We start from the raw sequence: 26,649 nt of genomic DNA on the forward strand, positions 1-26,649 counted from the left end.
GGCTACGTATCCTTCCGACCAAAGATTAATTTATTGCCCTGCAAGTTCGTCGTTCATCAGTGCGAGAAAAATGGCTACCAAACGACTAGGTGATTGGGAAAAGTTATCCGTCCACGTTGATACTGTTACTTTTGCAGTAGGCTAAACTACGAAACACTACGATCACTTGATTTCTCAACTTTTACATGAGTAATATGTCAGCAACTGCTGTTTACAACATTTTTTTCATATATGAATTTGGTTGTTTCAGTTTCTGTGTTCTTTTTTTATTGATTAGTACTCCGAATGTGCGCTCTGGAACGCATTCTTTTTTGTTCTAAACGGCTTGACTGCGCATTGCCTGACATCGGTCAACTAGGGTGATACTGTTTTTGTTGGCTATTGCAATTTATTACTGGAAGTATTTGCTTAATATGTACATCGTAACATGACCGGGTTTCCGGTTTATTTAGCTTGAGTGGGGGCTCCGGCTTTCTCGGATTTCTATTTATTCACTCTTCCTTCCCTTTATCATGTTGCCCTGCCCATACACAAATTTCACGTGTCCTTTGCGATCCCTTATTTTAGTGTCTGCTTCATTTGCTACGCATCCTTTACTCGGCGCTTATTTGATCTATTCTATACGGTACCAGGACTCTTCGGACCGCATTGCATCCGAGACAGGGGGAAGGTCGTTGTTTCCTGATTAATCCTAGCAAATTAGAAAACAACATTACCTTCGTTACCTCTTTCGTAACGAACGGCCATCGGAATCGTCAGGTTGTTGTCTTGTACGGTCGTTTTCGTCCTCGTCGTCGGCCTGGTCATTCTCGGTGACAGATGGCACCCGGTGCCGTATCCTCACAGAGCACAGGGCGCATGGTGGAGGACGAGATCGGACGAGATTTTCTCTTTTGGCTTGCGACCGATCAGTACGAGCAGCAGAAAAAGTATAATCCAGGGAAGATAGATTTGAAAGTAGCGAAAAAAGGATACACAGGACAGGGCTGTCACGATCAAAATGCTCATAAATCTATCCTCTAGCCCGGACAGGGGACGGAACGATCCACCTAGAGTTCCAGCGGTCCAACGGCTACCGAGCAGCGCAACTGTGGAGGGCGGACAGGCCGCTGAGGAAGCCGCTGATGATCCGTGCGGGTTCGCTGAGGAGGAAGAGGAGGACGAGGAGGACGATTTCGAGTAGGCCGTCAGATGCGGATAGTTGATGTAGGTCTCACCGTTCGCCCCGTACTCGACAAAGCCCGGCGAGTAGGTGATGTACTCGATGATGAATCCTGTCGGAGGGTAGGGCGTTGTACCGTATGGTGCCCCTACGAAATGGATCGTTAGGAGAGACAGAAAGAAAATGGGAATAGGAGAATGAAAACAAAACGGCATTACACGATGAAGGTGTTCTTGTCATTTTAGAGTGCCCGGAACCATATCGGGTTGTACATTGATAGGCACATGACATTACCGACGGTACAGCAATGTGCGCAAGAAAAGTGTCGAGGGGAAATAAACCATTTTGATAAAATAATTTACCATAAATGCAAGCAAACAACAATTCGATGAATTTAATATGCGCGTGGCACATATGTATACCACTTCGACGATCAAAAACGCGTAACGATAAAGTGGACTTGTTGAAACTTTCTGGAGTGTTGGTATTTTTAGTTGTACATCCATCATTTCCAATGGACACAAGTGTACCGGCAGCGCAGAAAGGGGATGGCTTTCATGTTGCATAACTTTGGAAGTACTTACTTGGGCCCATTAGTGTAGTTCTTCGGCGCGGTGGCGTAGGAGGTGGCGGTGCAGGTGTAGTCGTAGTGGTTGTTGTAGTCGTCGTAGTGGTAGTAGTTGTTGTCGTCGTGCTGGTGGTAGTCGTGGGTCTTTTAATCTCTAGAAATTGCACGAAAGATGGGAAGAACAATCGATCAAACAACTATGGTCCAAATAGTCCATCTCGAGAAGACAGAAGGACGTGCAACTTGTGCAAGTCCGTTTTGGGAACGGCCGTAACCTACCGTACAGCCGAATTGTTCGGTTGGCCTTGCCAAAGGCGTTCGATGATATGCACATGTAGCTGCCAGCGTCGGCCATGGAGAAACTGCGAATCCGTAGCGTCATCTTTGCCGAGTAAAGGGTACCGAAATGTTGCTCCCGAATTTCATACCGATCACCGTTCAGCATCACCTCCTGATGGTGATGGTGGAAGATTTCTGCACTGGACGAGCTCAAGCTGCTGCTAGGGTTGCGTCCTCCCTTTGCTACCTTCGTCCAATAGTTAACCGAACGTGGAAATGACTCCACTTCACACTCCAACTCTACGTCCGATTCCTCGTAGGCTCCAAGAAGCGTTTTCGCCGTCGTCACGTTTGGTGGAACTTTGAAAAATTGAAATATTTAGAATAGAAAAAGCATAAGAAGTACTATAAAATGTTGCGAACAAAACTTCCAAAAGACCGGATACTTACAGTGAACGTTGAGATAGACGCGCTTGCTAACGGCTGGTGGGACTTCGTTGGAAGCGATACACAAATATGCACCCATCTGTTTCCGACTGACGTGGGTCAGGTTTAGGAAGATGCCAACATGTTGATCGACTGCGGAAAAGATGCAATCCCTCCAAATAATTTTGATTGAACGATCCAAAAGAACGAAAGAGAACGGAGGGAACAGAATGGATTTTGCTTATTGATTTCAAACGGCACAGCAAATAGAAACGACTTTGTCAATAAATAAATTCTCATGCAACCCAAATCAACTTGTTGCGTAAGTTGGAGTTCTCTCCCAACCTCCGTGCGGTACGGACGTGTTTTTTTGGCTTCCGTGTTCAGAGAGAAAAAAAAAAATTCCAGTTGGACGCAAGAGATCAAGTGCTCGTCCCATCGACATGGGGCGCAGCAAAAAAATCATGCCTAAAAGAGGCAATTCTACATTATCGCTTGCCCAATTCCACCGCATTAGCCATGGCCAAGCTACTGCAAACAACTCACCAGTGCCTACAAGTAATAACTTCGACATTCTCATCGACGATGTAGAAGCTCCATCTGCACCTGTAACACCAGCAAAAGCACATGTGCAAAATAAGCCGACCCGTGTTCCACCTATCATCGTAACGGGAACGTCTGTAGCCGACGTTCATAAAAAAATAGTATCTGCCGGTGTTGTGCGTTATTCCACCAACACATCGGCAAAAGGTATCGTTGTAATGGTACAAGAAACTGACGACTTTAAGGCTGTGGTCAACGCACTCAAATCGTCTAAAACTAATTTCTTCACGCATCAACTCCCTGAAGAACGTACCACAAAAGTGGTACTATTTGGATTACCCGAAATGCCAGTGGCAGACGTCGTGACGGCCCTAGGCGAGTGTAATATTAATCCATCCGCAGTGAAAAATATCCTGATTAGGAAAAAACGTTACGACGACCAAGCGATGTATCTGCTACATTTCGCTAAAGGCTCTATAACGATTGGCGAGCTCAAACAAGTCCGAGTTGTTAATCATCATCGTGTACAATTCGAGTACTACGCACACAAGGTTGGTCCCATCCAATGCAGAAACTGCCAACTCTACGGACATGGCGAAGCAAATTGCTTCCGTACCGCTGTATGCGTGAAATGTGCCGACACACACTCGTCCAACACGTGCCCCCTAAGTAAGAGCACCACAGATCCTGATGGAAAGATCGCGCAGTCTAAACTGCGCTGTGCTAATTGCGGTGACAGACACACCGCCAACTACCGAGGCTGTTCAGCTCGTCCGACGCACACTCCTTCAAAAAGAAAGACACTACCACCATCCCAATTCCAGATAACTCCCGACAGCTTCCCAGCCTTACCTATGGCAAGCCTCTCACGCAATAACGCACCCAGCACCAACACAATGAACTACGCAAAACAGTTTCGCTCACACCATCGGGAAACGAGCGGAAACGACATCGACCTGAGCGAAATCGGTGAAATCGTCGAAGACGTGTTCAATCATCTGACTAAATGTAAGTCTAAAAAAGATCTCATATCCGTGATCGTGCAGATCACAGCCAAATACTGTTTCAGAAATGCTCTTCACGGGTAAATTAAAAATATTATACTGGAATGCCAACGGCATCACTACGAAAAGCACTGAATTTTTTAATTATCTCTTAACTGAAGACATTAAAGTAGCTGCGATTTGCGAAACATTTTTAAAACCACAAATACGTTTTTCACATCCAGAATTTTCCATATACAGACTAGATAGGTTAAGCGGCAGCAAAGGTGGCGTAGCACTAGCCATTTCTAAAGAAATATGTCATAAAATACTACCACTACCCCAACCGAAAATAATAGAAGCAATAGGAATATCCATATCAACATCCCTTGGTAATTTAAACATCATATCTATCTATCATCCTGCTTCTAACACTGACAGCAATAGTTTTAAGAAAGATATTATGGCTCTATGCAATATTCGAGATAGTTTTATTATCTGTGGCGACTTTAACTCCCGTCATCAATTGTGGAACTGTGCTAGATCAAACCGGATGGGAAAAACCCTCTTTGACACTGCCCAAAGAGGAAATTTTTCAATATTTCATCCGGATTGTCATACATACTACCCTAGTGATTCGAATCGTTCCCCATCTACTCTAGACTTGGCCTTATCGAACAACCTTCACGACATTACCTGTTTAAATACGATTACAAATTTTGACTCTGACCATCTCCCTGTCTGTTTTGAAGTGAAGACAACAAACATACAAAATCGTCTTAAACAAAAGGTGCCAAATTACTCTGGTGCTAACTGGTCTCAGTTTAAAAGTTTAATCGATAGCAAAATCAATGTAGTAGACCTAAATTTGAATGACATAACTGACACTTCCCAAATTGACACTATGATTAACCATTTCACCCAAACCATCAACGAAGCGCATACTCGATCTATTCCCTTTACAATACCAGATAATTATAAAATTATTCTGCCTCAATCCACTCTCTCAAAAATCAAATGCCGAAATGTACTTCGAAAGCGTTGGCAAAGAGATAGGAGGAACAATTTTCTTAAGAATGCTTATATTACACTTGCAAATGAAATCAAAAGGGAAATTAAAAAGATAAGGAATCAAGCCTGGTCAATAAATTTAGAAAAGATGAATAATGATCGTAGTAACAAAAGAATTTGGAAGTTTGTAAAAATAATGAAGCCTAATGCCACAGCTAGTCTCCCTCTATCCATCGACAGTGTTCCATTATTAACTGACAAAGACAAATGTGAGGCACTAAAAAACAACTTCGAGAAGGCAAACAGGATAACTTTCAATCAAATCAGTAGCCTAGACAGCCATGTTAATCAAACAGTCCAAAAATTCTTAAATTATCACAATAATCACATTAATTGCGCAACACCGCTTTTCACTAAACCCAAACAAATCCAATCGATACTACATAAACTAAAGGCAAAAAAATCCACTGGGCCTGACCTAATCAACAACCGCTCACTAAAACACCTCTCAAAGAAGGCAATAATATACCTCACCTTCATCTTCAACTCTTGTTACAAGCTAAATTATTTCCCAACGATATGGAAACAAGCTAAGGTAATTCCAATCGCCAAACCAAACAAAGACCAACATAACCCATGTAACTACCGCCCAATCAGTTTACTGAGTTGCCTGGGTAAAGTATTTGAAAAGCTGATAGGAAAACTATTATCCAAACATCTTTCCAATCACGAGATTATACCACCTTTTCAGTATGGTTTTCGTCAAGGCATATCAACTACGGACCAACTCAACAGGTTATCAAATACTATAAAAAAACAACGTCGCCTAAAAAAATCTACCGGATTAGTCCTGCTTGACCTAGAGAAAGCCTTCGACACTGTGTGGCATCACGGTCTTATTTTCAAACTCATCTGCTCTAACTTCCATCCAAAAGATATCTTATTAATTCATTCCTTCCTATCAAATCGTAGTTGTCAAATTCATTTAAAATCTACCAAATCTGACCCTTATGTTCTTCCCGCCGGCTTACCCCAAGGAAGCGTCTTGTCTCCAGCTCTATTCAACATCTTCACATCAGACATTCCTAAATCAAAGTCAACTAAATATTTTGCGTTTGCCGATGACTTTGCGATGAGCTCCTCAGCTAAACTCCCTGGTCCAATCATAAGAAACCTTAATCAAGGCATTAAAAAATATGTTTCCTATTGCAAAAAGTGGAAGCTGAAAATAAACGATGATAAAACCGAGGCTTTGTTTTTTACACGCTGTACCAGTTCTACTAGAAAGCCAAACCGATGTATAAAGATAAACCACTCGAATATTGCATGGAAAAATAATATTACGTACTTAGGAATTACCTTTGACAAAAGACTAACATTCAAAGATCATTTGGACAAAAAAATAATCAGTGGAGAAAAAGCTATCAAATCCCTTTATTGTTTTATAAATAGAAACACCAAATTGAACTTACAAAATCAACTGCTACTCTATAAAACTATAATAAGACCAATTATACTCTATGCCTGCCCGATCTGGGCCAAATGTGCGAAAACCCACATCAAGAGATTACAAATAACACAAAACAAGTGCCTTAAGCGAATTTTGAATCTACCACCAAGGCACAGTACAATTGATATCCATAGGAAATCTAATATACAATATTTATCGGAATATATTAAAACACTAAGCGACAAATATACAGCAAAATGCCTCACTCGTAATAATAGTAGATAAAATCAGACATATTTACATGAATTCTAGTACAAATATAAGTTCTAGGTAGGATAGATTAGGTTAATTTAAGTAAGGTCTAAATTTTAAGGAAAAAAAAGTACCAGGGTTTTTGTTATTTTTCCCACCGGTGTAACAATTCGTCATAACAAAAAAATCTGATACACTCTCCCAAAATGCCGTCGTGCAATCCAGCTAGAGTAATATTGTGTTAAGGTCTCAATTGTTCGAATACCAGTACCAATGTAATAATCAAATGTCACGTCACATGTAAATGAATTATCAATAAAAGAATAACTAACTAACTGTTGCGTAAGTTGGTGCGTTGCGTACCTTATAAAAGGGTCTTGATACTTGTTTTTTACGTCGGTTCCAAAACAAATTTCAGTTACAATTTGATTGCTCTCGATTCGGAAGGGAAAGAGGGAAAAGTAACTAATAAAAATAAACGATAAAGATAGCTGATAAAGCACACCGGCAAAAACATGTCACAAACTGAAGGGAGGTCTCCACGGGATGTACAAAGAGGTAAAATTTATGGTGAATATTATTGGCCCCAATTTGAGGTTAAAGCAGCGGCAGAATCACGAAGGATTGGTTATAAATCAGGAAGCTCTGTTCTGCAAAGTCGAAGAAACATAAATGATGTCTTGATGATTCCGTGGTGCCGTATGAACGAGGCAGAATGTTGTCCCGTTGATAGATCGTAAACTTCACGGGAAAAGGATTGCCGAAAGTCTGTTCAATGCTGTTGAGTTTTTTGGCGAAGAGCTAACGAGTTCTCAGAAGGATTTTGTTTTGCTTTGTTTTGCATGTAATTTCCCTGGCGAGAGCTCTGACGTGCCCGAAAAAGCCGATTGTTTCAAACAATTGTCTAGGTGAAAATATTCTTGAAAACATGTGTTTTGGTGATGTATATACATAGCGTGATGGAATGAAATCAAAACTTTATTGCCATACACGCAACACATGCATGTGTGCGGTAGCTTACCCTTGCGCTGGTCGGTTCCGTTTCGGAGAAGATAGAGCAATTTTCCATCGTCCCTTCGCCAGGTGACTTTCGGTGTAGGATGTCCGGTTGCACGACAGTAGAACGTTGCGTTACCACCCTCACGAACTGTCATATCCGAAGAGGATTGCTCGTCCGATATATCCGGTGGCACTGAGAAGCAAGGAAATGGTGCAAAACGGTCGAAAGGTAATTGGTGTAAGTTGGCACATGCACATACTGCCACATCTGTGCGTTACTTACACTGTACATCAACACAGCCTACTTGTTTCTGCAGTGGCGTGACGTTTATTTGACACATGTAGCAACCCCGGTCGGACTCGCGCACATTTCGTATCTTTAGCCGCCAGACGTCACGCTCCTCCTGTGTCACGCTATAGCGAGAATTGTGCGTCACAACCCGTCCCTGGAGCGCAAGGACTGTCTGATCGGAGGCTCGCATCCAGCCGACCTGCGAAAAAGGCATAAAAAACCTGATTGTCAGCAACCCCGATAAAATGCACAATGGATGACTTACCTTGTAGGCACCTAAATTTTGTACAATGCAACTGAGCGTCGCCTCTCTACCTATAGGAACTGTCACGTTCTCGATCGGACTCGCGAAGCTTGGCTTCAGTTCCTGCTCGTTACTGCGTGTTTCGGGATTTCCTGTGGAGAAAAGAATTCAACAAAGTGGGAGAAAAAGTATGTCAAACAAGCGTGCAAAATTGTGATGTTTTAACAGGCTCCGCCGTACCGTTCTAGGGACTAATGAAACAATCACACGGCCTCTAACAAGCATTTATTTTCCTAAAACATACAAAAACAAAAATAGCGTGCTATTTGTTGTTAGATGTTTCAGCCAGATATGAGTATTGTAACGAATGGCTAGCTTTTTCATCATTCAATGGCAGCAAAAAAGCGATATTCAAACAAAAATCAAAACGTAGAACTAAACGTAAAAAAGCTCAGTCACACACATGGAACGATATTTTCACGCAGTTTGTGTTTCATTCGGGGAGCAGTGGTATGCAATTGGATTTTTTCCATTTCAATTTCAATGATTCTGTTTTCCTCTGAACGGAGTTGGTAGCCATCCGTAAGGTTCGTAGGAAAATAGTGGGAAAGTGTGCCACAGTACTTGTGCAGCTTGTGGTGTTTGTGTGAACAAAAACAGTAGCGCAAAACTGATTGCAAAGTTTGTAAACCTATGCACGGTCCAAAATTAACAAAAAGTGCACGCCCAGATTCGTGGTCACAGTCGTCAAACTCAGTAAATCTGCTCACCGAGGCACTGAGGGCTGGTTGGGCAACTTTCAGCAAACGAAAAGATTTGCAAGTGTGGGCCAATATGTAAGGGAGGGGTTCTGTTTCTTTTTTTCTGTTTTCTGTTCCGCGCAAGGGTTGTTGGTGACAGTTTACAAAGCCAACGGAGAATGGAGAGGCCGATTGTCGCGACCCTGCCGGAAACGGCGAAAACCTTCCGGAACGGGTAGCAAACGTGGCGCGTGAAAAAGGCAACGGCGATAGTGACGTTGGGTTGTTTTTTCCGTTCGGGTGTTGATTTTTCCGAACGCTATCCCACCCGTGTGACCAGCAGGACTAGCATCACCCTTAGGTCGACTATTGTTGTGTGTTTTGGGTGCGTTTCGGAGCGACCAACATGACTACAACACACAAACACAAGCTTGCACGCGCTCGCACAGGTACATACGTATAGATAAACATAAAAGCACGGTCCGTTGGAAGGTAATCCCCGTCGAAAGCTCGGTCTCCAACTGGGCCGGGAAAATCGGGCAGCAAAATGCAAATGGCGGAAAATTACAGTTTAATTGTTGTATATGTACCGAGCAGCAACAGCAGCTGGTGCCATGTTCACGTTGTTGCTGTTTTGGGTTGGTTCGGTTGTTCGGTTTGTAACCGAATTCTGGTTTTGTATCCTACGGGTGCACAAACATCGGCCACGGATCCCGCTAGGTTTGTTTGAGAATAAGAGAAATAAACCGAATTCACAGGAAAACCCCCAAACCCAAACTCTTTTGGTGCATGTTTACGTCTTTTTTTGCCTATTTTACTGTTTTCATTCCTCCGGCTGTGTGGTAGTGTGGAAAGCGTATCCTAAAGGTTGCTTTTATTTTATGCTCTACCTGCTGTTTTTCTTCTACTTTTGTGTCAAATCGGGTCGCGCATCAGCGAAACCGACCTGGGGTTGAATCTCGAAGTAAATCGCCCGAAAATGTGTCCAGCTTGAAGTTACGGCTACGGGTCACTACTTTCTCTTGTTGTTTAACCTTTGATGGAATGGCGCCTCATTTTATTTTAGTGGTTTTTTGTGTTTGTTATTTGTTTTATGTTTCGGTTGTTAATTTTCACATCTTAATGAGAAAAAGAACCTACCAAAAACACAACCCCACACAAACAAGCCATGAACGCAAAAGTGAGAAAAAGTGAATATATAATATCCTGGAGGTTTTAAAAGGCAATCAAATGAAGTTGGCATCAATACGGCCAGGCCGTTCTATCTGAATAAAAAGAAATGAAGTTGGGATTTATTTTTTTCGGAATTCCACTCGCCTGCACACTTGTACCTTTTTTTAAAGGTCATTTTAATTTTTATCATATAAAATTTTTTCGATACGTTATAATATATCGCCACACGGTGCGTGAGGGAGGGTGAGAACTATCCGTCTCTTGGGAGGAATGCTCTGACTTGATTCAATTGATCATTGTTGCGAAATTTGCATCATCGTTTATTCTTTCCTCACCTGTAGCTATGATGATGAAAACGATAGCAATCACTTTAGTGCAATTCACGAGTCAATATCTTTGCATCTTCCTTATGGGAAATGCATCCGGGAGGCGGGAAAAATAATGTTCACAAAATAAATCATCACATCAAAATCGAATATCGAATATTTATATGTGTAGGCAATAACTTCACGAATATCACGTAATTTATCATTGTTTTCAGGTAGCCTTTTTTCAAAACGTCTCGAGCCATACCATCATGTACTGTGAAAGAAAAGGGAACATACGACAAAAAAATCCACTTCCATGGTTACCTATCTTAGTTCCTTCTGTTTCATGGCACTGCTTTCAACTGCAAAGCTTTCTAAAGTTTTGAGAAATGTATTTTTCTTCGAAAGAATCGATTGAAAATAATTCCCCTTAGACGGTTGCACCCTGGAATGCACTTTAATGTGAAAAACATAATTTCATCCTTTTTTCCCAATTAAATTGCTCGATGTATTCTGATTACGTTCTATCATCGAAAGGTCACCTTTCTGCTTATGGTGAGATGAGCCGTCTATTTCCATTGTCCATGGTCCATTGTTATTAGATACCGTTCATCGATTTGCTAAATGTTTGATCGTGATTCATTAGGTAACTAGATAGCAAACGAAAAATCTCTGGAAATCGATCGTATAGAAATGAAAGAAAGCAGTTTGGAATCGAATTTTGTCTTTAAATACACACAAAAATCTGCTCGGAATACTGTTACCGGAATTAGCAATCGATTCGTCTTTTGCGAATATTTTTTTCTTGCAATCAGTACATGCATGTAAAATGATCTCTTTTTCTTCGACCTGTTTAATGGAAATGTAATTTCGGTATCAAGTATGCCGAAAAAATGCGGATAATCAAACACGGTTATTCATTAGGTGTGGAATTTTAGTGATTCCTTCCATTAGATTATTACATCAGACTCCGATGAAATTCATTCCTTCTGAAATATGCCTTACAAGAACTAGTTTGCTGAATCCTAGTCCGGATACATTAGTCCGGATACATGCTTGAAACTCAATCCCCATTTCGAATCCTATGAAATTAAGAAGTATTAAGATATATATTAACAATATATTTATCCACCAGTTTATCATGGAGACAAAACCAAACGTTTCTAAATATGTTAAAAAAATGTAGGAGTTTTGTTCTGTCTGTGTTAGATACTACGAAATGAGTAGAAGCAAAACAAACCGTCTAATGTAACCAACTGAGCCATTTGCCGTAAATTGCGTGCCACCCAAATCCTATTGCAAATGCGTAAATTGCCCTCCATCATTCTAATAACGATCGATTGTACAAAAGCTGGAGGACGAAAATGAGATACAAATTTGATCGACGAGAATGAGAAACGAGAAAACGAGGCTTTCCCAAAACGCTGACACATAGTGACAGGGCATCGGGACTCGGTTGTGGAAGATAAATCAATGTGTACGACCGTGCTAGTATACTAGCTTCGGGGCTTGGGAAATTTATTGGTTTCGTTACTTTCAGTGGATTATTTATCCCCAGGAACAGTATAAGGATAAACACACACGTTTCCTTGATAGTTACTGTGGCCGTCATCGTCGTTGTCATCGTTAGGAAGCTCGGAGTAAGAGGAATTTTTCAATCAACGATTCACACTCTAATCCCATTCCGGTCGCCTCCCGGGTGTTTCGTAGCTTCTATATGGGTAGCTTTCATAGAAAACGATGGCCTACCATTAACCGGTACATTCAATGATGACCAATTTCCTTCATTTTCCGCTGACTATTGTTAATGTTTCTCGTCACGCAACATTCACAAAGGGGTTTGTGAGGTTAGGGAGGCGTATCCATTTTTTTCTTTCGCTTCTCCAAAATATCTATAGTTCATTTCCATTGGTGATCTAGCAAACAGACCGTTTTAAACCACAAATCGAAGGTTTCTTTAACTCATTTTTCTTCTTTCCGGTCAATCATATCCCGTTCCAAGCAATCCCAAACGATCCTTCGCAATGCAACTCTGACCACAACCGCAGTTGAAATATAAGCGAAAATTTACTTTTACTGGCGACTTGTGATGTTATTGCTATGTGTTGCAAATCTTCTTTCGTACACCACATTTCCACGCCGTAGACCGTCCTGCTTGTTGTTTTAGAAAGGAACAGACAAAAAATCCATTACTCTGCCGGTTAGTGTTATGTTGCAAGAGCGAACGACCGAATAATTCCATTCCGAGTAAAAAAAACACATAGGTACTATGGGCTCGCAAAGGACTATCCCAAAACAAGAGAAAAAGACAAACTTCGTCAGATGTGTACATAGACGTAGACCAAGGTGATGATTTGAACGATGTGACCGATATTCATAAGGTTTACCTTACGCTCCTTTTCAAAGCGCTCAATAGGAACACGTTGTGTAGGGGACTTATTTCCTGTTCTTTTTATACAAACTTCACTACTATTCGCACACGCACTCATACCCAACATCGTACACCTGCACCATCGTATGTTTCCCACCGATAATGAAAATTGAAGCCGGTATCAATCGATCAAGCATGACCGAGTGCGGTATGAACGACAGACGAAGTCAAGGACTGCACAAACCTTGGTGCAGTTTGCAGTCCACCATTGAAAATCCTCCGAAAACAATTGTGCCAAAAATCTTTGTCGCCACCCTCGAGCGAGCCTCAGAATCCGATTTGGAAATCTGGATACCTACATTGGGATCCGTTTGCTTTGGGAGTGATATTTCCAGTATATTCTGTGAGCGTGCGTGTTCGGTTTGGGGCGAAATGTTATGTTCCATAATTCGGCATTGCCAGATGCTGCCGATAGTGCTTCCCCAGTCAGCATATGTCTCTAAGTTCTTCTACTTCGTTTGATATTTCCATCAACCTGAAATCATTGATGCATCCGTTCCACCCGAAAGGATACAAAGCGGTATATCCTTGCCGATTATTACTCGCAGGGACACAAGCTGCAGCTGCTGCTACCGTTGCATTCGAAGCATTCAACCAAACACGAACCAAGTGTCGAAACCGACCCCATTCGACAAAACGGGTGTTACCGGGTTATTTTACAATACATACACACGATGGAACGATTGAGCTTCAGACTTGGTGCAACGTAAACGTAGAGTTCGATAGTTTCCCGATACACCTGGTATCACAAATGCAATGCTGCTTGTGCTCCATCATTATTCAAATAGTAAAGAGATGCTGTAGATACGTTCCGGTTCCCACCAGACAGCCTTAACTAAATTTCTAACGCAACATGTTTTTATTCGACACAAAAATTGCACCACTTCTTGCAAACCACATAGATGCATAGGTCATCTTCCGGAAGGGATGCAAAATAGAGCATTCAATAACATTTGATTGCTTCGATAGATCAATAACAAGTTACCATGTATGAGAAGCCTGTTTGGGCCATCATTAAATTAAGACAATCAATATTCGTTACAACAAACATTTAATTCAACAGTACGTTTTTCTGTCTTTAAAAAACGTTGATTGTATTTTTTAAACGTTTTGTTGCATTGTGAATAAGCATCGTTCTTCAACTTTTTCATTTCTTCTACCGCAGACACAAAGCAACCAACTGTGTTCCATTTACAAAATCCATCATCCAGTAAATTTAAACGCAATCGCGCATCACGACAACAACCGTATTTTTAACGGAAGTGACTTCCGCTTTGCCGGCTGAACCGGTAGTGAAAATGAAACAAGAAACCACCGCTTTACTGTACCATTGCAAGCATAAAATCGTCCTCCTATTCAGCATCGGTTTGTTGGCCACAAAGCAATGGCCACAATTCTCCAAGCTCATTAAATACAATACACTTGAGCCGGCGTTGCCGCTTTGGAAGACGTGATGGAATGGCTTTGATCGGTGGAAAATGAATTACTTCGTTCGCTAAATACCGAAGGGGATCGGTAAATGTAATGAGTTTCAGATACTCACTATTCTTTTATTTTTCGTAAAGCATTACATTCCAAGTCTCGCTTTTTCCTCGGGGAATCTTTGCTCTTAAAGGTGAAGGTTATGGAGCAAAATAGCGATCAATCATTTGAAAACGTTTTAAACGAAATACGGTGAATTAATCTTCGTTCGCAAAGAAGCTTTTATCGCGGCAGCAGCGCGAGGCACAAGCTGCAAATCACGTTAGATCGAAAGAGCAACAAGCAAATCGTTGTAAATTATATCGATGGTTTTCGTTTTACAAGCTCATCTTGCAAGGAAATTTATAAATTCTCCTTCACGGGTGCGAGATTTGCTTTCGCTTTATTTCGGGTAATTCCCACGAAAGAACGCAGGATACGTTGCTTGTTGGTTAGACTGTGACTGGTAGCTAAAGCACAGAATGAAATTAAACTGTGCGATACCCGAGCTGCCCCAGGCACTCTGATTGCAAAAAGCGATAAAAATCCTTTTCCACCGACAAACCGTGAAGAATTAGAAAGCGAGCAAAATCTGGTAAACATGAACCGGTCCGATATACTCGATAAAATATGGCGAGATTATGCCCAAAACCTCTCCGTCAATGCAACGGTTGAATAAATTTTTATTTGAATTTACATAATTATTATTGAGGAACAGCCACAGATAGTAACAAAAGAGGAGAAAAAGGTTTGCGGGCACAAACTCAAAGCAAACCATATCGGAGCGCTTGTTCACACCGAAGAGAACTGTTAAGTTCTGTTGGCCGGAACAGAAAGTTGCAAAATAATTCAAATAAAACATCCTCTACATTATTCGCTCACAGAGATTGTCACACTGCGGCTGAGAAGTGAGAAAATGCCCAAGTCCCTAAATGGAGGAAGTAATAGCAGATCCTTTTAAAATGACTTGCTAACACCATCGCTCTTCGTAGTATATCTCATAATCTGCTTACCTACTGCCTGATAATGGCTAAGAGAAAAAAGATGCCAACAAGGTTTCAGTTTCTTTCACCACGGACAAGGGGTTAATTTTACTGTACTGAAGCGACGCAAGTGACAGTTAACGTAGATGATGATTTTAAAAGCACAACGACTCATTGTACCACTTATGTTAATGAGCAAACATTATAGAATGAGGCGACCGCCATTAGTTCGTTGCCGTTGGATTTTTCGACAAACTTTAATTTTTCGGACAGCCCTACACCCGAAGCAACCACGGTGATTAGGTAAATCCTTTCGTTTCGCTAACAACGATCAAATAATCACTGACGGTGGTCGGCTCAGAACGCTTCAATAATTTATGCAACATAATCGCTTATGTGGTTTGGAGGTCATGTACTTTTACACTACCGAATCCAACATCGTTGCGATTTTCCGAGAAGCCTCTTGCCAACGACACCATTGTGCTGTGGATTTTTTTTCCTCACGAACATGCATCACACATAAAAAATAACGCATTATTTATCCAAAATTTCGAAACAAAAGAAGACCACGAAGTAAAGGCATCTACGCATTTTTGAGCACTTAAAACGAGCACTAGCTCAGGGCTACCTTCGTTTTAATATGACCTTTATTAGGTTGTATCAATAATGCACATACAACCATCACCATCATCATCGTCCCCAGTGGGAACCGAGAAAACAAATGCCAAACTTTCCACATCCGTAGCCGCTTCCGTGATACAATTGGAAATAGCAGAAAGGTCCGCTCGAAACAGAGGAAATGCGCTAGCGAAAGGACTCGCTTCGCGCTTGCGATAAAGTTTTACTCAATTGATTTTCGCTTGAATGGATACCGAGTTGAACGGGAAGGTGCACCAAACGTTGGCCATTTTTGTGTGTAGTCTTCCTTTCAACCCACCTATCGCAAATGACGTTGTTGAAGCATTAGCGGAAAACATTCCTGAATGTGTGTAATCAGTGCGTGAGCAAGGGATGCTGAAGAGGATTTTACTGCTGAACAAACCTGGGTACGGTTGGGTTCCGTTTTTATTTTCACATTTTCCGTCGCTCATCGGTATGTGTGTGTTCAGACATTATTGGCTTTTGTTCGGCAAATCTCTCCGAATCGCTATTGATCCTGAGTTAAGGACCGAAGCAAACCGATGTAGCGTATATTTGATGGAAAAGAAACTGTCCCCCCATCGAGCCCCACAGTCGAGAGCGAATGTTTTCATTCTGTTCAGCAGCTTCCACTGGGACATCTTTTCGACCCACTTGCGTTCGAACCACGGTCACGGTCATATATATTTTTTCCTGGTCCGGTCCAAAAAAAACTCCTTTTTACGTACGTAGGTATATTGGCAAATCTTCGGCCCAAAGGAAGCCTTCATCCTTAGAGCAAGCGAAAGGATTCAAACGATCAAAACGAACTGGATATAAGAAAGTAGAAAAAGGGTCTCCTGTATTGTATCCGGTCTCCTGTAGTGTGTACGAATCACACTAAACGAATAGCCGCGGCTAAAAAAATAAATATGATACCCGTGTGGTATCGGAACTACCAAACAAAAAAAGCAAATCCGGGCGGAATAACAAAGGAAAGAAATGCAATAACTAAAATTGATCAGAACTTAGAAAAACATGATTGATGGATTGTCATTTTCAATCATTGCACTTGCACAATGATCGTGTTTTTTGGAACATATAAATATGTCTTTGTGTGTGGTTGTTGGCTGTTGTTCTCCTCTTTTCTGCCTTTCCTATCTTCTTAATAGGAGGCAACATGGTCGTATCCCTCATGTTGTTTGTATGAGTTATTTTTTTATTTTCGCTTCTAGCACCATTTTCAAACAACATTGTTCGTATGTGCAAACTAACTAAACCACACCATATGCAGTACCCTCTAGCGTCTCCACACTGAAGGGCACTCAATGAGGAACAGTCATCGGTACGGGAGGAATGGTCATTCAATTTTGGCACATTGGTTGTCCTGTCTCCGGCATCTAAGCGTTTGCGTTTGACAAGCTTTAGCTTGCATTCCGACACATGATTGATGGTTTCGATAGAAGTCAGCATCTACGCGCGGTAGGTGGACGATTGCCACCTTTCCTCGTTTTATTTTGGGACTCGCGACACTCCCCAACCGGTACTTGATTGACCTATAGGTTTCGGTGGTGCTTGGCAATAATTAATCAACCTATCGGAAGCGTACTTAATCAACACTTGAGGTCAACCGTAAATTATGAACGGTTTCATGCCGAACATTCTGTCCAGTACTACCAGAAACGATTGAAACTGAATATCCTTTAGCAGAATTTACCAGTTTTCAGTTAGTGCTTGTGTCGAGCAACACGCATCTAGCGCTATCGATCCGAGTGTGTTCCGTAAACGTAAGAGCAGCAGCTACAGGCGGGAGTTTGTCGGTTGTATAATTTACGCATCAACCTCTAAAAACCACGAGTCGCAGACGGCAGGGTGTAGTATTAAGCCCTACCGAAGCTTTTGATGGTGGTAAATAAATCTTCCACGGAAAATGAACGACCGGAAGCGGACACTACAACGAAAACGAATGACGGTTTTCAATAGCACTACAATGCTCCTAGAAACAAAGGATGCATCTGTTTTTTGTCATGTATCATAACTTACACGCGCATTACATACCTACAGATGATTATTTCTATGAAAATGGATTCCAAAATATACAATGTATCTTTGGTGGAAAATGTGTGAATGGTTATCGTGCCATTAAATAATTTTAATACGGCCGAAGCCGTAATAATTAATTATAAATAAATAAATAAATAAATAATTTTAATGAAAATTAAACAATTGTAGTTTTAATATACATAAATAAAATATCCATTTATAATCCCACACAGCGATCTAAGGTAGAACAAGTGGATTTGTTTGATATACGTACAGTCGAAACGAATGCATGCGATTATCTAATCGTTTTAAAATTTTCTGTTACCGCATAAATAAACCGCTTTGATTTTTTTGACACTGCTTTCATTATTACTTTAGCTTCATTTTACACATCACATACTTTGAAATTCGTTTCAACCGGAAGTTAAAATGTTTGGGTGGTTCCTAACCGATAACATTCATACAAAGCATCTTCACTTCCGGGAAAATCTCTCCGAAAGCTCTCTTCCTTCACTTTGGCAAGATGTAGAAAGTCATCACAATCTCATAACATCTTGATTGATCATCAGCTACATCGATGCAAGCATGTGTGTGGTATAAGAACAGGCGCTTGAACCACCAACCAATAATGAAGGGCCTTCGCTCCCGTTTTGATTCCCTTTCAAAAATTAAAGTAGAATGAGCCGGGAACAGGGACAACATCCTAGAATGCTTCGGTTTGGCATGGTAAACTAGTTGGAAATTCCAACGGATTTGCAAACACGAGCTACGTGACCATTTCCAAAACCAAACACACCGAACGGTGGCTGAGGGTAAATCTCTGAACCCTTCCTCGTTTCTTTTCACACAGCATGGTTTTTTTCCTTTTTCATTTCTTTAGATTTCTTTCATCTGTTTCTGTCCGAACACTTACCCTTGACAAACATCGTCAGCAATCCCAGCCACAGCAATAATCCACCAGTCACAACTGTTCGATGTCGAGCTTCGGTTCTTCTACGACTGGTGAGACAGTGTTTCTCTCCGGACCTGTGGCGTCCGGAAGGTATATTCGGGCCTTCGCACATAATGTCTGCTGCTTTTATACCAATCACGTACAACGAAAGAGACGTTGTGGTGGAGGCGACAACACTTCGTTCTGCGATGGAGAATTTCTATTTTTACGCTCGTCCAATGTTCGAACTTTCGATGGTACCGAGAATTTCGAAAACTGGGAACCTGTGCACGTCCCAACACGGTCGTTCTCAAGATGTCGTACCGTTGCGTGCGATCGAAATGTTTTCGAAAATAAAAAGAAACTAAAATATGAAGCAACCAGATGGATAAGCACTACGATTTGCAAATGCTGTTCGGGCTGGCCGTTTCATAAATTTTTATAAAATCCACTTTCTATTCTTCGTTCACAACATTCACTTCACTTGCCCACACTGTTGCACCGAATTTCGATTTCGTTTTTCGATATCCTAAAACAAGCGAGCGCTACTGCTCCTGCTGACACTGCTATTGAGGAAAATCGTTTTATGACAAGTCGACGACCGTCATTTTGACCTTCTTCTTGACGAATCCGTATGTCTCGTGTGCGATGGTTAGCCCCGAGGGCTCAATCTGGCCTATATCTACGATTCGATACGTATAAGCACTTGTGTTGCGCCGTTAACCCTTTCGGCAACCATCGAACGAGCTGTTGTCCTTTGCTTTTATTGGCCATCATATTCGCACATCCTGTGACGTGCGACACTGGTTTTCAAATTCGCACATTCCCCGTAAGGCACGGAGGTTCACCGGAACAACTTTGTGTATGCTTAGTAATAATCGTAATAATCATTCGACCGTAGAACCATTCACCCGGTGCCTGGTTGGAATGGGCAAGCAGTAAAAGAGGGAAGTGGAGAACACTTTCTACTTCACGGACATCTTGCTTCTACAGTTCACGAAAATTAAGGACTTCCAACACCGGCTTCCGACACACGTACCAAGCACTTTATGCGAAACTGTTTCGCATTCCTTTGGTGTGTTTTTTTCCAGCCCACGGTTCCACTTCACTTTCATCCACGAAAAGAAGTGTAAATAGGCCGTTTTATTTACTTAGGTCGCATGCACGCACGCACGCACCCAGTCCGTCAGATGTTGTCAGTATTCTAATAAAATCACCCTTTTTTGCGATATCTTTTTACGACTAGATACGGTTTCGCACGCAAACACAAAAAATGTTAGTTGGATTTCACTGTCGGATGTGGCCGTCCTTCGGTTTCCGATGTTGATTCGAGCTGTGTGCGTGCGTATGAAAGCAAAGCAGAATGGTTCTGAAAGCAAAGAAAGGTCAGAAAGATAAGGATACTCTTAGCGGATGGTTTTACATCGATTTAAGTAAATTATTTATGCCTTGCTGTCAGAAGTGGTCCCTTTGGTAAATATTGTGCATTGCGTAATGCGATATTGGAAAATGATATCCATTTTGGGGCCAGTTACAGGAAGGGTGGTTGATTTTTCCGGGTTGTTTGCACTGTGCTCAGGCTGTTTGACAATCGATCGAGAATGTTTTTGCAGCATTCAACGCTTACGCATTTTAATGCGCGAATAATACTGTTTATTTACAGGCAGTCAGGTTTGAGCTTACAACAACGTCATGTGCGTTTTGGGAATGGAGATGAATCGCTCGATTTCCTTACACCCAAAATGTTTATCCCACCCGCTTTGCGATTTCCAAAATAGGAAACACTTTTGAACAAATACATGGTGAGAAATTTCATTAAAAACATTCTATTAAAACATTCCATCTTGCTGCTGCGGTATTCTAGCGTCGCAAATAGCAGGCATGGCGCGTGCAAGAATGTACTTTTGTTTGTGTTAGCGCTTCTTAACAGAAACAAGATGTTTATGAGCTATGTCGATTTGCTGATTTTAAATTAATATCAAACACAAAATATGTCCATTTGGGAAATTGGAAAACTTTTGCTTCTGGCCGGCGTATTTTTTCGCGCGCTAAAGTACGAATTCCAAGCGAGCGTCTGTAAATACTGAAGCAAATGAAACATGCAACAGTCGATGCACGATTCACATCAGTGCAGGATCGTGGTTGTACATTTGAAGAAACGCTAGCGGTAAGGTTCAGCTATCGTCAATGAACTTCAAAAACATGAACGCTTCTCGTCAGGGAATGCAATTAGAAATTCATAACATCAGCTTTTTTCTCCCCAAACCCAAACTCCCAACGGCCATAACGGGTGATATTAACATTCCATTAACATTGCTTCTAATGGTTCGACGTCTTCCGTCCGAAATGGAGAACCATTGTGTGCTTTAAATTCCCCCGACACACGACGAGGTCAAGAAAACATAGACTTTATGTTAACCCTGTATTCCACCATGGCAGGATGGTCAAGATCTTAACTGCCCGCCTGAAGAAGGCTACTTTTTTGGGTCACGTTTTACACCTTCCAAGAATAACCCCGAAGACAAACCACCGGCTTCATTTGTAGTGAGTTGGGATGGGCAAACTCCGTTCTACCATCTCCTTCCTGTTCTTTACATTTATCGCCCATTAACAAGCAGTTGAAGATTTATGTCCTCCGTACCCATCAAGGTTTGCACTTCGAAGTCGTCTTTAGGAAGCCTTCAAAGCTTCGCGGAAGGGGTTGGACTTGCTTGTTCACATGGTTTGACAAAAGTTTTGAGACCGGAGAAGAAAAGTCAAGGTTAGATGGTGCGTTGTCGTTAAATTTTAACCTTACAGGGTTTTTCTATTCAGTTTTGGCTAGCCGCACACTTTTTCCTACTCTGCGCACTTGATTTTTAGTAAGCAGCATGTTTGTTTGCCTACCCGCGTCAAAAATCAAGTGCGCAGCGCAGGAAAAGGTGTGCGGCCAGCAAAAACTAAATAGGAAAACCCTGTAAGAAGCGAATGGAGTCTAAATCATTCGATGAAAGACATAAACGGCAGAAATGGCTTGCACTTAGTATGTGGAGGTGTGGAATGGTTCCCATGATTCACATTTCGATGCACATTAAATATATATTAATTCCATCAGCTAATTTCTACGTCTTCGCTAACTTCTTCGTCTTCGTGATGTTCGACTTACACACGGTACGATCGATCATTAATCGTAAGCACAAATCGTCAAATGAGCAAAACACATCAAATGATGATAGCTAAATTTAATTCAAACAATATTTCAACAAAAACTTCTACTTCTGTTGCAAATAAGAGGTTCTTCAATGTGAGTAGTAGCGTGTTTCGTTGAAGCACGTATTGAATACGTGCCTTACTAATGGGAACCTCTTAGAAAAGAAACATATTTTTGCGCATTTTCATTGTTAAGAATAAATTACTTAAGGCAACAACCAAACACGACAATAAAGCCCTAAGACAAGCTCTCATGATCAGGATATAGAATTGAAAAGATGAATACTTAAATTGGTTCTCGAGTTGGTGTACGACGTAACGTTCCTAATTTTTCGTTTTTTTGTAAAATGCGTCCTTGTGGAATGTTTAAGACAAGGTTCTGGAGAAGAAAAAAATAAACAGAAAACCGATCCCAAGAAATTGCTAAGCAAAAGGCACCAACAGCGCTGTGCACTTGTCCTCCATTAGGTTGGTGGTTTCTGGGTTGATTTTGATTTCTTTTCCTAAAGCTGTGGCGAACAAAATAAAAAAAACATGCACACACAGACAGCTAAAAACAGGAAAATGTACCGCCCGCAGAGTTTTCGGAGTTGATGGTTCCGGTGGTAAATTAAATAATCTAAGACAATTTTGGCTTTCAATTTAGCATTCATTTTAACATTGCCTGCGAGAGAGCTAGCGCTTAAGGAATGTCAAAAAAGACAATTTCGTTAGAATCGTTTTTCCTTTCTCTGGTGAGTGATGTGCTTCCTCATAAAAGGTGCGTTCGGTTGGATTTCATTTAAAATGCTCTTCATAGTCATTTTTACCTTATTTTCCTGCTTAAGTACAAGCTTTGATGTGCGGAAATGGCAATCTTTAACAGATAGTGAGTAACATTTGTATTTTACAAATGTAAAAATTTCTCTATTTTTTAAACAATTTAGAATTTTTCTTTTTACACTCATTGGATTTCGTTTCAACTGCTGTAACCTCGTTAAACAACAACCAAGAGCGCTTGTCACCAACAATACAGCCATGAAATGTTCAATGTGCCAACAAAAACAGGACCATACCAAGAAGTATGCACACGATGTGAAAGTTTTATGAGTTTCTCTTGCCGGTGATTTAAATTAAATTGCGGTGCGATTTCCATCCACCATCGGGGATCGACTGGTCCTCAATCAATGTCTAACCACCCGCCGAGGGATATTCGCCTCAAAGTAAGCAAACTGTTTCCCTTCCGCTGCATCGTAACTGCAGATGTATGGGAAAAGAAAGTTTCGCTTCTACAAGCCTCACAGGACGTCTTTGGCATGCAGGGGGTTGGAGGGGAAGTGGGTGGTAAGATTTTCTTGCACATTGTGTAACCGGATGTCTCATCGGCGGGCTAGATGCGAACATCACAGCGCTACAAGTAGCGCAAAAAAGAGTCAAAATCAAAATGGAAAGAATTTCATTATCGTTTAGCCCGGTGCGTTCGCTTGGTTTGTTTCAATTTTGTTTCCGTCATGGTTCTGAACAATGTGGACTAGAGGCGCGACTTTTCGTAAAGTCGGCGAATAAAAATCACTAGCAGAAAAGGGTGAATTTGATGACGGAACTGTTTTCCGTCTACGCTCGTTTCCTTCGTTCGCAGGTTAATGACAATCAATCGAATGATTGAGAAAAGAAGGTGGACAGTATGCGATGAAGTTTCATCGCCCTGAACCGAAAGTCGGTAGAAAATATCAGTATATCAGTTGAGGAGTAATTCCATTCCATTTCACGAAAGCTTCCTATCTATGTTACGAAAAATGTAATCGGATGCATGGAAATTTTGCAATCCTTAGTAAGCTACGTGAACAGTCGGGCAAGCAGATATGGCTGATATGACTTGAATAGGTACTATCAACAAATTTGGAATTCCATTCCGGCAGGCAGTAACTTATAATTACAATCCTAACCCGTCATTTGCGGTAACAGACAGCTGCCAGTAGTCAATTTCCCCATATCTGATGAATCTTTCCGGAGCTTAATGAGAAAATTTCTGAACAACTGACTAGCTCGGCCTGAGTAAGCAACGAACGAAAAGTGACATCAGGTTGTTGGGAGTGCCAACCATTTTTGTGACAGTATCTCAATGGCAGTTTGTTTGTGAGTTTCACTAAATAGTTTATAGTTGAAAAAACAATTTAAAGTTGGACTAACATAAATGATATTCTTCTGTGCAAGGTGGTGGGATTGCTTGGGTGTATGATGACAAACCTGGGCCAGAAGGTTATTATAAACCCTTTTCACTACCAGTCGAGTAGGGACAGCGTAGGTGGTACTCGAGGGAATTTCTTCCATTTATGTAACGGCACGATAACGAGGCAATCGAGTAATTTTCCAATGGGATTTCCAATATCGCGCACTAGAACCCACTCTTTTTTGTCTCTTCCAACCCATTAACTGGTCTGGGCAGAATTAAAAGCAACTTGCAAGTTGAGCAACAAATATCAACCGCCCCTAAACACGTGCGATAAAAACCAACTCCCGATAGGGGAATATCATTTATTTGGCTTGCTAGCGCCTTGCTTGGTTGGTGCACAGCAGCACAAAACGGATGGTGAAGGAGGGAAAACATTACACCAAAACACTTAGCGCTGATGAAGAAAACGCAATGGCAACCGCTGCGTTGCAAAAGTTTGCGCAAAATTACCTTTCCGGTATCGTAAAAGCGTTAATAATGCATATAATAATATTTAATACACTTCGTGTGGTGTTTTTTTTCACTCCAGTCAGCTTGTGTCAAGCTATTTGACGTCTTCGCGGCAAGTAATAGTCACGGTAGCAGTTGAAGTTCCTACCATTCGCACAACCACAGCTCACATTGAGGTGAATGTTTTCGTCTGTGGGGATGCTAAATGTGCGATTATCTTACTTTGGTTGTTATCACGCGACCACACTTAACTTACGGAGACTGGGCAAAAGTGTATGGACTTCATTTTGCGTGAACGGCGCTCGCCACTGGCACGTGTGGTTTTTCGAGTCATCATTGACAGGATGAAGCATCAAACATATCAATCGACACATCAGGATATTGCGTTTTACCAAAGATAATTTTGTACCTTTATTACATATTCCCGCGCTTTCATCGAATGAAACCTTATCAATTTAATCCACTTGTCTATATGGTGCTTCAGGGGCGATGGTTTACTGAACGGTAACATCGTTGCCCGGTCGTTTCCATAGTAACATATTTGCCCGGTCGTCTCCATAGTTCCACATCACACAACACATGGAAAGAAAGATAAGATCGCACGACTGTTGGAGAAAGCGAAGTACCGCTAGATTTGGGAAACGACTAACCGAAACTTTTAACTTTTACATTTGCCAACTTCCATTAGCTGGTAAAGTCGAAGAGAGTTAGCGAACACCTTCCCCGGAGATTTACTTTCAGTTTCATGCACGCTTTAGATAAAGGAGATCACGAACACAACACAGTACAAAGTTTGTGGCCGTGTAAAATATTTACAATTCTCTGTTTTGTATTTTGTCACAACATGCGTACGATATTTACTCGATTTGGCTTGGTATATTTTTAAAAGTGCACGGCACTATTTTTTCACAAATATGCGCATAATTTCGTATTTATTTCATACGCATTGCAAACCACATCTATAGACAAGAAACTGTTGCCTCCTCACTATAATCAGTCCTACTACACTCGTCCTATACACTAACAACAACAGAACATCAACGTTGAACAGTTCGTCAATGATTTATTCAACAACACGGTTCCGGTACGACAATCCGGTACACAACTCACATGACGTTCGATACCGGCCAGTGATCGTTTGACACTGGCAACTAAAACGACTTTACCCAATTCTACCATCCAGGCGTCCAGCAGTCTGTAACGAGTGAACTCACCGATTCCCCTTGAAACGCTTGAAACCTCATACGTATCTTGAAGGACTCGCGTTCTGCGCAGACGTCAAGCGAAGCAACGAACCGAATGCCACTCCGGAACTCCGTCAGCGCCGATAGCTGCATCCGGTTCGGTGCTACGTTCGGTGGTCGTCGCCGTTTTACTGTTGACTCCGCGGCAACTCCACCGGGAGGCTGGGTATTGAGTTGCAATAAATGACTCTCAGGAGAAATCTTGCCTAACGCGGACGTGCTGCACCACCGGAACTCTGGTCCAACTCGGGAGCATATCGTGCTGATGGGGTGGATTAATGCACGGTGGTGCATTAAGGTCGCGGTAGAATTAGCATTAAGGAGCATTGATGGCGCGCGTGTTTCGATTGAAGTCAGCAGCGTGTACAGCAAGCGCTTGGATGAATAATTTAAAACAAACCATTCGTGCACCATGACTGGAAGGAAACCAGTGTCAATGATGTAAGGATACATCGAAATGGAATCGGTAAATCCCTGCATCAACCGCTGACCGAAAGGAGGCAGGATGCAAATCGATCTCCTGCCGAATGATGGGTGCACATTAACGGGACCGATTCGTTGAATCAGTGGGAATTCATTTGATGAACATTCCTTGCTTGCTCTAGGATGATCCATAAAGATATAATTAAGGACATGCTAGTGAATGCTGGACGGAGA

General features: G+C 41.6%; 1 protein-coding gene across 6 annotated transcripts; it reads right to left on the reverse strand.

The window, feature by feature from the left end:
* Window positions 1-236: 236 nt before the first annotated feature.
* On the reverse strand, window positions 237-26,075 carry LOC125765747 (lachesin-like). 6 transcript variants are annotated; one of them, XM_049431189.1, is made up of 10 exons: window positions 25,158-26,075; window positions 18,880-20,266; window positions 8,231-8,361; window positions 7,957-8,164; window positions 7,696-7,866; window positions 2,460-2,588; window positions 2,010-2,369; window positions 1,747-1,884; window positions 1,218-1,310; window positions 237-1,142 (listed from the first exon to the last, which is right to left on the reverse strand). In XM_049431189.1, exons 2-10 carry the CDS (start codon window positions 19,028-19,030, stop codon window positions 841-843), a joined length of 1,683 nt encoding a protein of 560 aa, XP_049287146.1. In that variant the 5' UTR covers window positions 19,031-20,266; window positions 25,158-26,075; the 3' UTR covers window positions 237-840. The 6 variants fall into 6 exon arrangements, with proteins under 6 accessions (XP_049287146.1, XP_049287143.1, XP_049287142.1 ...); XM_049431186.1 differs by having other exon boundaries at window positions 237-1,310; window positions 25,859-26,071; XM_049431185.1 differs by having other exon boundaries at window positions 237-1,310; window positions 25,399-26,071.
* Window positions 26,076-26,649: the final 574 nt, after the last annotated feature.

Source organism: Anopheles funestus, chromosome 2RL (genome assembly GCF_943734845.2).
Source record: "Anopheles funestus chromosome 2RL, idAnoFuneDA-416_04, whole genome shotgun sequence".
NCBI lineage: Eukaryota > Metazoa > Arthropoda > Insecta > Diptera > Culicidae > Anopheles > Anopheles funestus.